General features: G+C 37.8%; 1 protein-coding gene across 3 annotated transcripts in view; it reads left to right on the forward strand.

Moving 5' to 3' along the window:
• The window catches only part of ACSL4 (acyl-CoA synthetase long chain family member 4), an 85,754-nt gene that overhangs the window by 53,797 nt on the left and 15,908 nt on the right, over positions 1-16,049 (forward strand). For all 3 annotated transcript variants that reach the window (XM_014795326.2, XM_087426409.1, XM_014795329.2), the window contains exons 7-11: positions 3,139-3,289; positions 3,683-3,806; positions 6,952-7,023; positions 13,715-13,854; positions 14,649-14,821. In XM_014795326.2, coding sequence (XP_014650812.1) covers positions 3,139-3,289; positions 3,683-3,806; positions 6,952-7,023; positions 13,715-13,854; positions 14,649-14,821 — 660 coding nt within the window. The remainder of the gene's footprint in view (positions 1-3,138; positions 3,290-3,682; positions 3,807-6,951; positions 7,024-13,714; positions 13,855-14,648; positions 14,822-16,049) is intronic.

The raw sequence follows: 16,049 nt of genomic DNA on the forward strand, positions 1-16,049 counted from the left end.
GATCTTTGATTATTTCAGTGGTAAATCATACTACTTAAAATTTCTATTTTAAGTGGTGTATAAAAATGTAATTCATTTTTATAAACTAATTTTTAAAAAAACAGTTTATTTTGTAGAGCAGTTTTAGGTTCACAGCACAATTGAGGGGAAGGTACGGAGATTTCCCATATACCCACTGCCCCTACACACTCACTGCCTCCCCCACTATCAACATCCCCCACCAGAGTGGTACATTTGTTACAATTGATGAACATCCACTGACACTTCGTTATCACTCAAAGTGTATAGTTTACATTAGGGATCACTGTTGGTCTGTACATTCTATGGGTTTGGACAAATGTATAATGACATAGTCACCATTATAGTATCATAGAGAATATAAACTGATTTTTAAAAATCCAGCAATCTTGTTAAACTTTTATTCAATTCTGATACTATATCTGTGGATTCTTGGCCATTTTGGCGTATTCTGGGAAGGAAAGGAGGTTACTAGGTTAGCACGATACACTGTCTTGAAGTGGAAGCCCCAGTGTGCTTTTTAAAACTTAGCATGTTAGAATTTTAGAGTTGAAATCACCTTAAAGATCAAGTCAACAACAGCGACAAAGGAACACAAGGAAACTCAAGGAGGTGAAGGATATGTCTAATTACCCTGATTGTAGTGATGGTATCACAGATGTTTGCATATGTTCAAATCATCAAATTATATACATTAAAAATATGCAGGTTTTTGTATGTCAATACCTCAATAAAGCTATTAAAAAAAACATAGGAACAGTTTAGATATACATTATCTCTTGTAAGTAGCACTGTTGTCAGTGTAACCTAGATAAGATAAATTAACAGCAAGAAGCAAATTTGTCACATTAAAAATTTTAAATATTGATATATACAGTGTTTGTTTAGAGTATGCATTTAGGCACTTAATAAATGGGGAGTTGCAATTTCACTTGACTGAGTTAGTATTGTGAAATGGCAAATTATGTCTGTAATAACAATTGTCCTAAATGGGGAGTTGCAATTTCACTCGACTGTTGAGTTAGTATTGTGAAATGACAAGTTATGTCTGTAATAACAATTGTCCTTATTAATAGGCTAGAAGTTACTTTCAAGTAACAACATTTTCAGTTTTTCTACTTTTTTTCTTTTTCTCTCTGTATGACTGTTCTAATTATGTTTATTGAAATGTAATTTGTGTAATCTAAAAATTTTAAGCTCATATGTTATGTCTTTTTTATTTAGTTTTTCCAGTAATTCATTTTTATTGTATTTTACAAAAACATGCATCCATAAATTATTAGGGGAAAAAAACGGTCCTCACAAGTTCGAGAAGCACAACTCTAGTGCACAGGTTGGCCTGCCGTCTGTTTCTCTGAATAAAGTTGGATTGGAACACAGTCGCACCTGTTTACCAATTGTCTATGGCTCCTTTCACTCTGTAACAGCCAAGTTGGGTAATTTTGGCAGAGACCATATAGCCCTCAAAGCCTAAAATATTTACTTTCTGGTCTTTGCAAAAAAGATGTCTGCTGACCCCTGCTCAAGATGGTGAATATAATCTGTTGGTAAGACCTCTCTATATTCTTCCCCCAATCATTCAATAAGCAAAGACAGGACTGGTGCTCAGGGCCTTTAAGATGATTAAACTTTCCTACCTTCAGACAGAGGGCCAGAAGAAGTGAAGTTTAGATACTGTTTAGGTATTACCTTTGATAGGGAATGAAGAGTATGCAAACCCCTCTACATGGTCTTTGTCTCTTGGTGTCCTAAAATTTCTGTCTAATTTTTTTATTGATGTCATACTAGTTTATAACATTGTGAAGTTTTAGTTGTACATCACTGTTTGTCAGTCATCATATAAGTGCGTCCCTTCACCCCTTGTGCCCACCCTCCCAGCCCCTTCCCCCTGGTAACCACCAAACTCTTCTCTCTGTCCGTGTGTTAGTTTGTCTTCCAAATACGGGTGAATTTGTGCAGTGTTTGTCTTTCTCTTTCTGGCTTATTTCGCTTAACTAATACCCTCCAGGTCCATCCATGTTGTTGCAAATGGGACGATTTTGTCTGTTTTAGTCAAGGGACACTTGGGTTGCTTCTACTTCTTGGCTATAGTGAATAATGCTGCAGTGAGCACAGGGGTGCATAGGCCTCTTTGGATTGTTGATTTCAGGTTCTTTGGATAAATACCCAGTAGTGGGATTCATTTTGATGAAAAAGAATCAAAGTATGGTCTGATCCAGATAGAGGGAGAAGCACTAAATCTGGAAGACCCGGAAGAATCCTCAAGCCAGATATATAACAAGTGTTCCAACTACAGGAGTGAGTGAGTGTGTGTGTGTGTGTGTGTGTGTGTAGCAGAGAGAGAGAGAAAGGATCTTTTGCTATGATTTTATCTAACTGCACTTGCAAAAAACGATTTCCTGTATAGATTTCAGGAAGCAACAGTCAAAAGAGTAGAAAAGATAATTTTGGTTTGATATCCTTTGGATTTTACTTGCTACTTGGAATCTAATCTTAATATGTTAAATGTATAATGGTTATCTAAGTCAATATCCATCGTTCAATTATTTTAAAATAAAATTATTTTTGTAAAAAACTTAAAAAAAAAATCAAGTCCGGTGGTTTTCGGTCAGGGGTGTGTATGAGAGCCACCTGTGGAGCCTTTGATCCATCCCAGACATACAGAATCAGAGTTTTCAGAACTAGGATCCAGAGATGGTATTTTATTTAAACTCTGCAGGTGATTCTCATGCTCACCAGTGGTTAAGAACCATAATTGAGTCCAACCGACTCATTTTAGAAGTGAGAAAACTGAGGCCTGAGGAGCTTATACACGATACTGTTATCTTCCTGATTCTCCAAAGTCCTAGAAATCTTTCCACAACACTACTCTGTATACAGCACTGTGAAGAGGCCTGAGCAGACAGGGATTAAGCTACACATCCAGAAAATGGGCCAAATTGATTTTGAAATTCTCATTGCAGTTAATTAGAATTTGATAACTGTGTTTCTTTTGATTATCAATAGACAGTATTTGTTTTAAATGGCCTATCATTATGCAAAAAAATCTAAAAATCATATCTTTGCTTAGCAATTTAACTTTTAAACTGAAGAAAATGTGGTGCTTTTTCATTTGTTTAGCGAGCGTTCCTCCAAATAGACCAACTCCTTCGGACATGGCCATCGTCATGTACACCAGTGGGTCTACTGGCCGACCTAAGGGAGTGATGATGCATCACAGCAATTTGATAGCTGGCATGACAGGCCAGTGTGAGAGAATTCCTGGACTGGGGTAAGAGAGAATTACTCAACTTTTGCCTTAGAAATCAGAGTTCAGGCCGGCCCTGTGGCTTGGTGGTTAAGTGCGCGCGCTGCGATGCTGGTGGCCTGGGTTCGGATCCCGGGTGCGCATCGAGGCACCACTTCTCCGTTCATCCTGAGGCCGAGTCCCACATACAGCAACTAGAAGGATGTGCAGCTACGACATACAACTATCCACTGGGGCTTTGGGGGCAAAAAATAAAATAAATAAAATCTTTAAAAAAAAAAAAAAAAAAAAAGAAATCAGAGTTCATGTTTGGCAGTCTCTAAACTTAACCTATATTAAAATGATAAGGTTATTGATGTTTGTAATTTACAGTGCCTTTTTAAGAATGGCTAAAATGTTTCTCTTATTTTGTTTTAGACCAAAGGACACATACATTGGCTACTTGCCTTTGGCTCATGTACTAGAATTGACAGCAGAGATATCTTGCTTTACCTATGGCTGTAGGATTGGATATTCTTCTCCACTTACTCTCTCTGACCAGGTGACAAGCTTTTCAGTATATTGGCATGATCATATTGTTACATTGTTTGACTGAGAACATATTACTAAAACATGAGATATTTTAATTCAGCTAAAACTTTTTCCTTGACTTCAAAACCAGCTTCCATGAGCAATATTTAGCTGTAGTAAATAACCTTGTGGATTCGTTAGCATTGCTTTATCTACATATTTTAAAATTATTTTGAAACTAATAATTACTTTCATCTTGTCTTTCTCTATTAGATTTTTATTTTGGAGAACTTTTTATTTTGAGCCTTTTTGACATATTACCCATGAACATTGATGGGTTTCTTGGGAGGTATGGTGGTAGGATTTTGGCCTAGTTTTGCTCTGAGTTTTCTCTAGAGCTGTGCTGTCCAATACAGTAGCCACCAGCCACATATTGAAATACAGATTAAGATTAAATAGGAAAAATTCAGTTTCTCAGTTGCTCTAGTCACATTTCAAGTTCTCAGTAGCTACCATATTGGACAGCACTGATACCAAACATTTCCCTCATCACAGAAAGTTCAATTGGACAGCACTGTAGCATATGCAAAGGCAGCCCTCAGCTTTCTACCCTGAGTCAGGGTTCTCCTTTCTCCCTGTTGTTCATAGCAGGAAGCCCAACAATGAGTAGGGTGACTCGTGTATTTTAAGCCCATTTGAAATCACACGTGTAATACCTGCTGTCCACAGTTCTGTTTAATTGCTTCTTTGGAATAGTTGCTATAGAAAAGCTTCAATCAGACATTGGGGAAAAAAGAGCTTCTAAGGGAGCCATGGGGTTCAGAATGCTTAAAGATAAACTGAGTATAGGTGGGAATGACTGGACTCTCTGTGTGGCTTCTGCCACTCCTATCACTGGAGGCCCAGGTGTTATTTTTCAGAACCCCACGCAATACTACCTTTTGTTTAGGAGTCTTGATGGATCATGCATTTGGTAACAAGTTGTGCCCTTGGTGCTTCCAGTTAGAAACTGTAATACTTTTCTTTTTTTGTAGAAATGCCATTTTAGGGAGAGGTTAGGTAGGTTGTATAATACTAAGACAAAAAAGTTAAATTGATTTTTTTTGGATTTATTGGAGATTCCAGCCATCTTTTGTTTTGGGATATATGTTAAAGTGCACAAATCTTAAGTATACTGCTTGATGAAATTTAATATACACATACATATATAGACCTATGTGGTCATCATCTAGATCAAGAAAAGAACATTTCCAGCACCCCAGAATGTCCCTTGTGTCCCTTCCTAGTCATTATAACCCCCCAAGGATAATCCAACCACCTTTTTAAGTGGCTTTTCCATGAGAAAATGTTCTATTCTCGTCAACTGCCTACTTTGTACTTTCAGGAATGCAACTTTGTAAGGTGGAGAGCTTCTGTGTTTAACCATACGGCTCAGCTAGAAGTTCACATTTAAAATCCGCTAGAATTGTAGTAAACTAATAAGAGAGCACTTGATCTAGTAAAGTCAAAATAGACCTATGAATAAGACTGGGGTTTAAATTATAAAACAAAATTTTTGGAAAAATCTGTGATGATTACGTTTCGATGCACTGCAGTGGGTTTTTCTTATGTTCAGAGATGTTCTCAAAATGTGAAAAACATTTCAGTAAGCTTTCAGTATGATTTTTTTCCCTGTTGGGGAAGTTCAGAAGCTGGATACTAGCAATGCTTGCTTTCACCCTCCATGAAAACAATAGGCTCGGTGTGGGGAAGGGGGCAGTTGGAGTCTGTTGCTGGTCTGACTTCATTCTTGCTGTCTCTTAGGCCAAGTAGTACATTAGAAGCCTGTTACAAAACTGTCAGGGGCATTCACACCTGCCTTTTTAATAAACTTTATTATAAAGGGTCTCAATCTGTGTAGGAATCTAAAACCTAGGAGTCTCCCTCACATAGGAAATCAGAAAAAGGTGGGACGCCAGAGGCACAGCATTGGAAGTCAGCAGATGATACCAGTGTTGTCATAACTAAGGTTACTGTGATCGTAACAAAGACAAGAACTGAAATATTACTAAGAATCATAAAGCAAGGAGGGGCGCCTTGTGGCTAATGCTACTCTGGAACCACTTTCTATAGCAAAGACTGGTCAGCAGCACGTGGAGGGCAGCTCCGACTCGAAGGAGATAGAGACCATCTTTCTCTCTACAGAGCAGCCCTCCTGGGTGTGGTGTGCAGGTGAGGGTGTAGGTTTCCACTTGCAAATGTGCACACACTTGGACATACATAAAGCACAAGGAGTTATTTTATTTCCTTTGTCCATCTTAAAGAAAAGTAGGATAAAAGCAATTGAGTTCTACGAGCAGAGTCTTCTCTATGGCAAAGCTAGTGGTCCTGGTGGATCACACTGCTTCTTAAGAGCTGGTTTTCCTCTTGCCTATGTGAGCCATGGCTAGCATGTGATATGTCTAAACTTACTGACTAATGAACTGCATTATAGCAGCTTCTTATTTTTATCTACCCTTTTCAGTGGGCCACTTTATCACTGAGTTTCTACCTACTGATCTGACATTTGAAATCCCAAATAGTATTTATATGTATAAGAAACAAAAGAAAAGAAAGAAAAGAATAAAAAGTATATATGCATTCATATATATATGTGCATATCCCCACGTGGTCACTGGCAATGTCTTCAGTATTTTATCAACCAGAATGTTATAAAATTAGTATTTCTGTATAATATTAATTGATGTTCATAGTGGTGACTTTGAGATGTGCCTTTGGATTTTGGCTAATCAAAAAGAGTTAAAATTATCTTCGATTTTGTTTCACCATTCGATCTACCTTAGTTGAGGTTTTTGTTTTTTTTTTTTTCTTGAAAATGGATGGGCCGTGCTATGTTTGGTGTTATTAATAAGAATGCTCAATTTACCAAAGTATCCCATTCTCCTTTATTCTGGATCAGATTTTTTCCTCTAAGGAAGGCTTGAAATGTGCTAGAAGACATAATCTACAAGATAAAGCACCAAAGCACACACCCTTCAGACTTACAGGTTATGATAGTTGTAACAGATAACTCACAGAGAAGTAGAAGATCAAATTCCATGTGTAAATTTCTCTTTCTTATTGTTAATATTTGAATTATAAATTTTTTTGCTAAGATTTGTTTCCCTGGTCCTATTTACTTTTTTTAAAAAATGTAGTCCAGCAAAATTAAAAAAGGAAGCAAAGGAGACTGTACCGTCCTGAAGCCTACACTCATGGCAGCTGTTCCGGTGAGTACAGAATAAATGTCATTCACTGCTTGCACTTGGACTTTTGAATGAATAATACTCTTAGATATTTGTGTCCATTTTAAATAATTTTACTTTGTTGAAATTATGGCAGATATGTTCCTTACAATCTTAGATAAGTGTTGGGAAAGATGAAATGGCAAACTTCTGAAATGTATGCCTGTTAGTGTTTGCTGATGCTTGAAAATTAGGTGATAAAAATCACCTAGGTCAAATTACCTAATGCAAGAATTGGTCATAATATTTTAAAGGTAGAATATACTCTAAAGATCATTTTGTTTAATCACTGAATTTAAAAAATGAGGAAACCTAGGCTATGCTAGAGAGCTGAGGCAGCGTGTCCAGCATTTCGGAGCTGGTTAGTGACAGAGCGGAGTCTAGAATCCAAGCCTCCCGACACTCTTATGGTGAGTGATTAAGAAAACTGTTATTTGAGAGGGTTTCCAAAGAAAACAAGCTTAATTCCAGATATTCAAAATCATTTTGTGAAATACTGCCTTTTACAAAAATAAGATGTTACGTTTTTATACCCTTGTGATGATTAATTCTGAAATATTTAACGCCATGTTTTGAACTTGTATAATCAAGTATATTCTAGCACTTTCAGGCTTCAGAAACACCACTGGGACTGTGTATCACTACTGCTTGTATTATGATCAGACTTTAAATCTTATCCCAATATCTTTCACAGAATTGTTTTTGCACGTGGAAAGTCTGAGATTAGATAATGAAATGTTCAGTCCAAGTTTTTCTAAGAATTACAGATGGAAGATACTTTGTGGTTACTTTTAGCATCTAATTACAGAATTACCAAATAACCAAAGAATTAGAAGAGGTCAGAGTAGCCTTTGCCTTTTTATTTAGGGGCACTATAGAGTTCAGCAATTTACAAACTGAAACGAGAGGCTTCTAATTAAAAGCATAATAAGGGGCCCGCCCAGTGGCATAGCAGTTAAGTTCGCACGCTCGGCGTCAGCAGCCCGGGGTTTGCCAGTTTGGATCCTGGGCACAGACCTACTCACCGCTCATCAAGCCATGCTGAGGCGGCATCCCACATAGAGCGACTAGAAGGATGTACAACTATGACATACAACTGTCTTTGGGGAGAAAAAAGGAAAAAAGGAGGAAGATTAGCAACAGATGTTAGCTCAGGGCCAATCTTCCTCAAAAAAAAGAATCTGATGTGATTGCAAATGGCATTAAAAAAAAGGCATAATAAAATGGTGCTAATAATAGGTAGCATAGTACAGGCATACCTCAGAGATATTGTGGGTTTGGTTCCAGACTACCACAATAAAGTGAATATCACAATAAAGCAAGTCACAGGAATTTTTTGGTTTTCCAGTGCATATAATGTTATATTTACACTATACTGTAGTCTATTAAATCTGCAATAGAATAGCATTATGTCTAAAAAAACAATGTATACACCTCAATTAAAAAATATTTTATTGCTAAAAAATACTAACCACCATCTGAGCCTTTGGCGAGTCATAATCTTTTTGCCTCGATGTTGATAGCTGCTGACTGATCAGAGTGGTAGTTGCTAAAGGTTGGGGTGGCTGTGGCAATTTCTTAAAATAAGACAACAGTGAAGTTTGCCACATTGATTGACTCTTCCTTTCTTGAATGATTTCTCTGTAGCATGCGATGCTGTTTGACATTCTACTTTTACCCACAGTAGAACTTCTTTCAAAATTGGAGTCAATCCTCTCAAACCCTGCCACTGCTTTATCAACTAAGTTTATGTCATGTTCTAAATCCTTTGTTGTCATTTCAACGATCTTCACAATATCTTCACCAGGAGTAGATTCCATCTCAAGAAACCACTTTCTTTGCTCATCCATAAGAAGCAACTCCTCATCCATGAAAGTTTTATCATGAGATAGCAGCAATTCAGTCACATCTTCAGGCTCCACTTCTAGTTCTAGTTCTCTTGCTATTTCCACCACATCTGCAGTTACTTCCTACACTGAAGTCTTGAATCCCTCAAAGTCATCCATGAAGGTTGGAATCAACTTCTTCCAAACCCTTGTGAATTTTGATATTTCGACCTCTTCCCATGAATCACGAATGTTCTTAATGGTGTCTGGAATGGTAAATCTTTTCCAGAAGATTTCCAATTTACTTTGCCCAGATCCATCAAAGAAATCACTATCTGTGGTAGCTATAGCCTTACAAAATGTATTTCTTGAATAGTAAGACAGGAAAGTCAAAATGCTTCCTTGATCCATGGGCTGCAGAATGGATGTTGTGTTAGCAGGTATGAAAACAACATTAATCTCATTGTACATCTCCATCAGAGTTCTTGGGTGACCAGGTGGATTGTCAATGAGCAGTAATATTTTGAAAGGAATCTTTTTTTCTGAGCAGTAGGTCTCAACAGTACGCTTAAAATATTCAGTAAACCGTGTTGTAAACAGATGTGGTGTCATCCAGGCTTTGTTGTTCCATTTACAGAGCACAGGCAGAGTAGATTTAGCATAATTCTTAAGGGCTCTAGGACTTTTGGAATGGTAAATGAGCATTGGCTTCAACTTAAAGTCACCAGCTGCATTTGCCCCTGACAAGTGAGTAAGCCTGTCCTTTGAAGCTTTGAAGCAAGGCATTGACTTCTCCTCTATGCTATGAAAGTCCTAGATGGCATCTTCTTCCAATATATGGCTGTTTTGTCTACACTGAAAGTCTGTTGTTTATCATCCTAGCTAGATCTTCTGGATAACTTGCTGCAGCTTCTGCATCAGCACTTGCTGCTTCACCTTGTGCTTTTATGTTATGGAGACAGCTTCTTTCCTTAAACCTCATGAACCAACATCTGCTAGCTTCACACGTTTTTTCTGCAGCTTCCTCACCTCTCTCAGCCTTCACAGAATTGAAGAGAGTTAGAGCCTTGCTCTGAATTAGGCTTTGGCTTAAGGGAATGTTGTGGCTGGTTTGATCTTCTATCCAAACCCCGAAAGCTTTCTCCATATCAGCAATAAGGCTGTTTTGCTTTCTTATCATTTGTGTGTTCACTGGAGTAGCATGTTTAATTTCCTTCAAGAACTTTTCCTTTGCATTCACAGCGCCTTCCTCACTAAGCTTAATCATTTCTAGCTTTTGATTTAAAGTGAGAGATGTGCGGGCCGGCCCTGTGGCTTAGTGGTTAAGTGAGCGCGCTCCGCTACTGGCAGCCCGGGTTCGGATCCCGGGCGCGCACGTACGCACTGCTTCTCCAGCCATGCTGAAGCTGAGTCCCACATACAGCAACTAGAAGGAAGTGCAACTATGACATACAACTATCTACTGGGGCTTTGGGGGAAAAAATAAATAAATAAAATTATAAAGTGAGAGATGTGCAACTCTTCCTCTCACTCAAACACTTGGAAGCCTTTGTAGGGTTATTAATTGACTAATTCAGTATTGTTGTCTCTCAGGGAATAGGGAGGCCTGAGGAGAGGGAGAGAGCCAGAGGACTGTCTGGTTGGCGGAGCAGTCAGAACACACACAACATTTATCAATTAGGTTTCCCATCTCTTATGGGCGCAGTTTGTGGTGCCCCAAACAATTAGAATAGTAATATCAAAGATGACTGATCACAAATCATCATAAAAAATATAATAGTAATGAAAAAGTTTGAAATATTGCGATAATTACCAAAATGTGACAGACACAAAATGAGCAAGTGCGGTTGGAAAAATGGTGCTGATAGACTTGCTCGACACAGGGTTGCCAGAAACCTTCGATTTGTAAAAATCGCAATATCTACAAAGTGCAATAAAGTGAAGCACAATAAAACGAGGTATGCCCGTACTTACTATGTTCCAGGCACTGTGCTAAGTGCTTTAGGATAGATTATCTCACTTAATCCTCCCTAAGACTCTGCTAGGTGGATCCTCTTATCCCCATTTTATAAAGAAAAACGCTTGCCCAAAGTCACACAGCCCACATGTGGTAGAGTCAGAGCTTGAACTCTACCAGTCTGATACCAGAGTTGTCTTAACCACTATGGCTATTTAGGATTGTTTTTGTTGTTCTTGTTCTGTTTGGGGAAACAACATGTTGGCTTTATTACCCAAAGTACAGGAGTCACTAGTAAGCCATATCAGAGAACATAGGGAGGGGGAAGGGCCAAGGAGTCTAGGGAGTAATGTCTGAATTTAGGCCTGAAGGATAAACAGGAGTTAGCCGATAAGCTGTGTATCCTCCAATTGCCCATTGTCTGTTCTTTTTTACTTTGTGTCTTGGGAGACTAACTTCTGTGGAAGGGCTTGCTTGCCTTCTGATTTCTGGTTGGGTTCAGCCAGTTGTTGGCACTGATGAGCGATCAGAGGGCAGGAAGAGAGAGAAAGGTCTGCATACTTACTGCCTTTGCTCCTTCCCTGCCGGGCTGTGATTGTTTTTGGCAGTTATCAGGCATTCCTTGAACACTCTCTTTCCCTTTGGCTGTAAGCAAGTCTTTCCTATGGCTTCAGTTCTCAATCCAGGTTCTAGTAACACTTCTCTCCTCTTACTTCTTCAAGCCTAGGGATAATAAACGATCTTCCATGTTGCTAGTTCATTGATGCTTTACCAAACCTTGTTGCTACCCTTAGGTCCTCCCACTCCTCTATAAATAGGCCTTTAAAAAAATCTTTTCATTGAGAATTGTTTTTGCTGGATTCTGTTTTCTGAGTTTGTTCTTTTCTTGAGTCAGAATAAAACATCTGTTTAGTATTGTAATATTCACAGTGTGAAAATTCAGAATAAATCACTACTTCTTATCATCAGTGACTCAACTGAACATCATATAATATTAGATTGAGATAAATGATGACTTAATAGACTAACGATAAATCCTGCCAACTTGTTGCAACTGTACTGTGTTCCTTACTCATTGAGGCCTTTCTGTGTCTGTGATTGGTATCTAGTGTTGGAAGGAGCAGTAGGAGTGGTTCTCATACATCTGTCTCACATATGCTTTTTTTTCCCACCCAACATCCCATACACTTTTTTAAGAGGGATAGTTATAGGGTGTTAAAGTCCTTTTAGGAAACTTTTGGGATTTCTCAATCCAGATTGGGACAAATATTTCAGTTATATGATATTGATTCCTTTTGTGGAAATGGAGAAAACAACAGTGTAACATGCTTGAATGCAGTAGCAGCCTTCCCCTCATCTCCCCAGCTTTATTTATTTTTTGTGAGGAGATCAGCCCTGTGCTAACATCTGCCAATCCTCCTCTTTTTTTGCTGAGGAAGACTGGCCCTGGGCTAACATCCGTGCCCATCTTCCTCCACTTTATATTGGATGCCGCCACAGCATGGCTTGCCAAGCGGTGCATCGGTGCGCGCCCGGGATCTGAACCGGCAAACTCCGGGCTGCCGCAGCGGGGCGCGCACACTTAACCGCTTGCGCCACCGGGCTGGCCCCTCCCCAGCTTTATTGAGATATAATAGACGTGTAAGTTTAAGGTGTACAACATGATGATCTTATATACATATGTATTGTGTACCACAATAAGATTAGTTAACACATCCATCGCCTCACATGGTCACCATTTGTGTGTGTGTGTGTGTGTGTGTAGTGAGAACATTTAAGACGTACTTTTGTAGCAACTTACAAGTATACAGTACAGTCTTGTTAACTATAGTCACTATGCTGTTGCATTAGATCCCCAGAACTTATTCATCTTCTAACTGGAAGTTTGTACCCTTTGACCAGCATCTCCCCATTCACCCAGCCCCCCAGCCCTTGGCAACCACCAATATATTCTCTTGCTATGAGTTTGGCTTTTTTAGATTCCACATATAAGTGATAGCATACAGTATTTCTCTTTCTCTGTCTGAATTATTTCACTTAGCGTAATACAAGGAATGGTTCTGCTGTCCTCATTTGTGAATGGCTCTATTCTGGTATTGAAAGAGGCATCCATAAAGTTATTCATTGTAGCACAACTGAATTTACACTAGTTGCTATTTTAAATATTTAAAACTAGGTATTTATAAATAGGTGTGCTTATGCAATAATTCTTGTTAATTTGTGCTAAGTAATTTCAAGAAAACATCATTTAGTGATAGTCTGGGCGTTTTGTTTTGTTTTATTTTTTGTTTTGTGTGTATTAGCTTAGGAGTCAGTATATCCCAAACCTAGTCCTACTTCTAATTTTCCAAGGAGCTGTGAGCAAAAATCCTATTCTTTTTTGTTATCTTAGCTTCTATTAAAATGGAATAGAAATGCCTAAATTACAGGGACATAAAAATTGTAAGAAACTAAAGCTTTCTACCATGCTGTAAAGAGTCACAAGGTACTAGTAATAAAGAGGATTAGAGCCTCTTTTAGAGGATCAGGATTAGATTCAACACAGTTTGGTATTTTGGTGCTGTTTGAGAATAACTGAATATATTTTAAAGAAAATAATTTTTAAAAAGTTATATTTCTGTGAGAGGGGAATGAATTATTTATACTCTAGTTAACATTTTTTTTAAGTTTTATGTAAACTTAGTGCATAGAATTGAAGAAACCCCTATACTTGTCCTTAGTCTTTTTGAAATAGTGAACCAGTCAGTGAAATGAATTATATAATAAAGTAAATATGTCCACTGTCCTAAAGACTTTTACCTAAGATGTTGTAAATAACGTATCTTCAACTAAAGATGGTCTCAGTGTTCGTGTAAATTTTTTCAGATTATTGAATGTTTTGCTTACCTTTTAGGAAATCATGGATAGAATTTACAAGAACGTTATGAGCAAAGTCCAAGAGATGAATTATATTCAGAAAACTCTATTCAAGATAGGGTATGATTACAAGTTAGAACAGATCAAAAAGGGATATGATGCACCACTTTGCAATCTGTAAGTACATTTCGCAGACTCTGTGGTTTGAGCCTATAAATCTTGTCGAGTTTTTACATCTGGAAGATGAATAAGTAAATGGCAAGTTAGTTTAGTTTGAGCATCACCACCGGGATCATAAGGTTGATTTTCTCTTTTATTCCCTTCTAAGCCTCATTGCTTATACAGCAAGCAGAGGACCCTGAACTCTGATCTTGGCAATTTCACAAATTTTAACAATTGAGTAAATATTTAAGATTTAATTATAAAGTTTGGGCTCATGAAGAAAAACTAAAATAGACTTTTGAATCAAGACACTTGAGTTTAAAAACAGTGTCATTTCTAACTAAAAAAGTGATTTTCAAGATTTATTCTGCATGAAGGTTTCTGATTTATTGTATTCATAAAATAGTGTAGTAAAATAGGAATATAATAGTTATTTTAAATGTGGTGCTGGGGCATGGAGATGGGATGGGGAAGCATTTTTCATTGAAAGGGAGATAAGATATATAACTAAATGTTCCAAAGATAACTTTAAATTTTTTTCCGTTGATATAGTTTTCTTTCATTTACTGTGGGTCAAAGCAGTTTCCTGACACTGCACTTTTTTTTTTTTTTTTGCATTTTTAAGAGTTTATCTAGCATATGTCAAGGTGTTACTAGTTGTTGCTTTGTTAACCTTTTATTATCACCATGGTTCTGAAATTTAGATGTTCAATTAAAGTTGAGAAATCTTTCCTAGAGCTTATAAATTAGTGTTTCACCAAGAATAGTATATGCATGTATTAAAATACTTTATCCCTCCTTTTATTAAGGATACTGTTTAGAAAGGTGAAGGCTCTGCTAGGAGGGAATGTCCGGATGATGCTGTCTGGGGGAGCACCGCTGTCCCCTCAGACACACCGGTTCATGAACGTCTGCTTCTGCTGCCCGATTGGTCAGGGTTATGGACTGACAGAATCCTGTGGTGCTGGGACAGTTACTGAAGGTAAGCATTTTTAATGTGGCAAAAAATTCTATATTAGTCACTACTAATAAAGACCATTTGCAATACCTTTGGGAACCATTGTAATTTTATATCTCTTCAGTAATATCAGTTTCAGTGCAAATGTACATAGTTTTAGTTTTAGAAACTTTTAGTTGAGTATCATGTGTACCTTTTATTTTTAAGCCTTGTAAATATTTATGCCACATTGTCAGTCTTCAGTATTCTGTCACCCTGGTCCTTTAATTTTCTCTCTCTAAATGATCACTTCCTTGGAGAACTGCACTCTTGGAATAAGGTATCACTTTTATGATCCCTCTTGAATCTGTATTCCTGCCCTGACTTCTTGTCTGATTTCTCTTCTGTTATTTTCAACAACCTATATAGTAGGGTTTCTCAACTTAAGCACTATTCAAATTTTGAACCAGATAATTCTTTATTGTTGGGGGCTCTCTTGTGCATTGTAGGACGTTTAGCAGCCAGATACTAGTAGTAACACATTCCCCTAGTTGTGACAGTGAAACATATCTTCAAACATTGCCAAATAGTCCTGAGGGGAAAATCAACCCTGGGTTGTAAAACACGGGTATAGTAATTTTTTTTATTCCACTTTCACTTTAAGCACGTTGTATCGAAAATCAGTGCCATTATCTCAGACCATCTCTTCACTGCCAAATTGTTTGTGTAATTGGTATTACCATCCTTAAAATCATTCAGGGTATTAGCTTTGAACTCATCTGATTGTTTATGTTTAATATCTGTAAATTTCATCAGCTTTTCTACGTTGGATTGCCCCCTCCCCTGCATGCTGCCTTTGGCATCCAACCTTTTATACTTCACACTGCTCTAAGGTAACAGCCTTTCAACCACTGTGTCTGCCTCTATCATATCACTTCTGATTGATCCTGTATACTTCACTTACACACATCCACCTCAAACACTGCTTCCTGCCTGGTGAACCTAGCTTTCAAGACATCTTTAACCTGGCATCATTGTACCTATCCATCATTGTTTTCCATTATTTATCATGTATATACACACCTGGCTCTTCTCTCCAGACAAGCTGATGTTCTCCGTCTTTCTTGTATAGGCATTCTTGCTCTCACCTCTCTCTCTTTTCTGTTCCCTTCTCTTAGAATGCCCATTTTGCTAACTGGTCACGGCCATTTTTTAATGCCCAACTCTTCAATTAAGTCTTTCCCAACAATTTCATTTTACATTGATCTTTCTA

Source organism: Ceratotherium simum, chromosome X (genome assembly GCF_057802395.1).
Source record: "Ceratotherium simum simum isolate JZ-2026a chromosome X, ASM5780239v1, whole genome shotgun sequence".
NCBI classification, from domain to species: domain Eukaryota; kingdom Metazoa; phylum Chordata; class Mammalia; order Perissodactyla; family Rhinocerotidae; genus Ceratotherium; species Ceratotherium simum.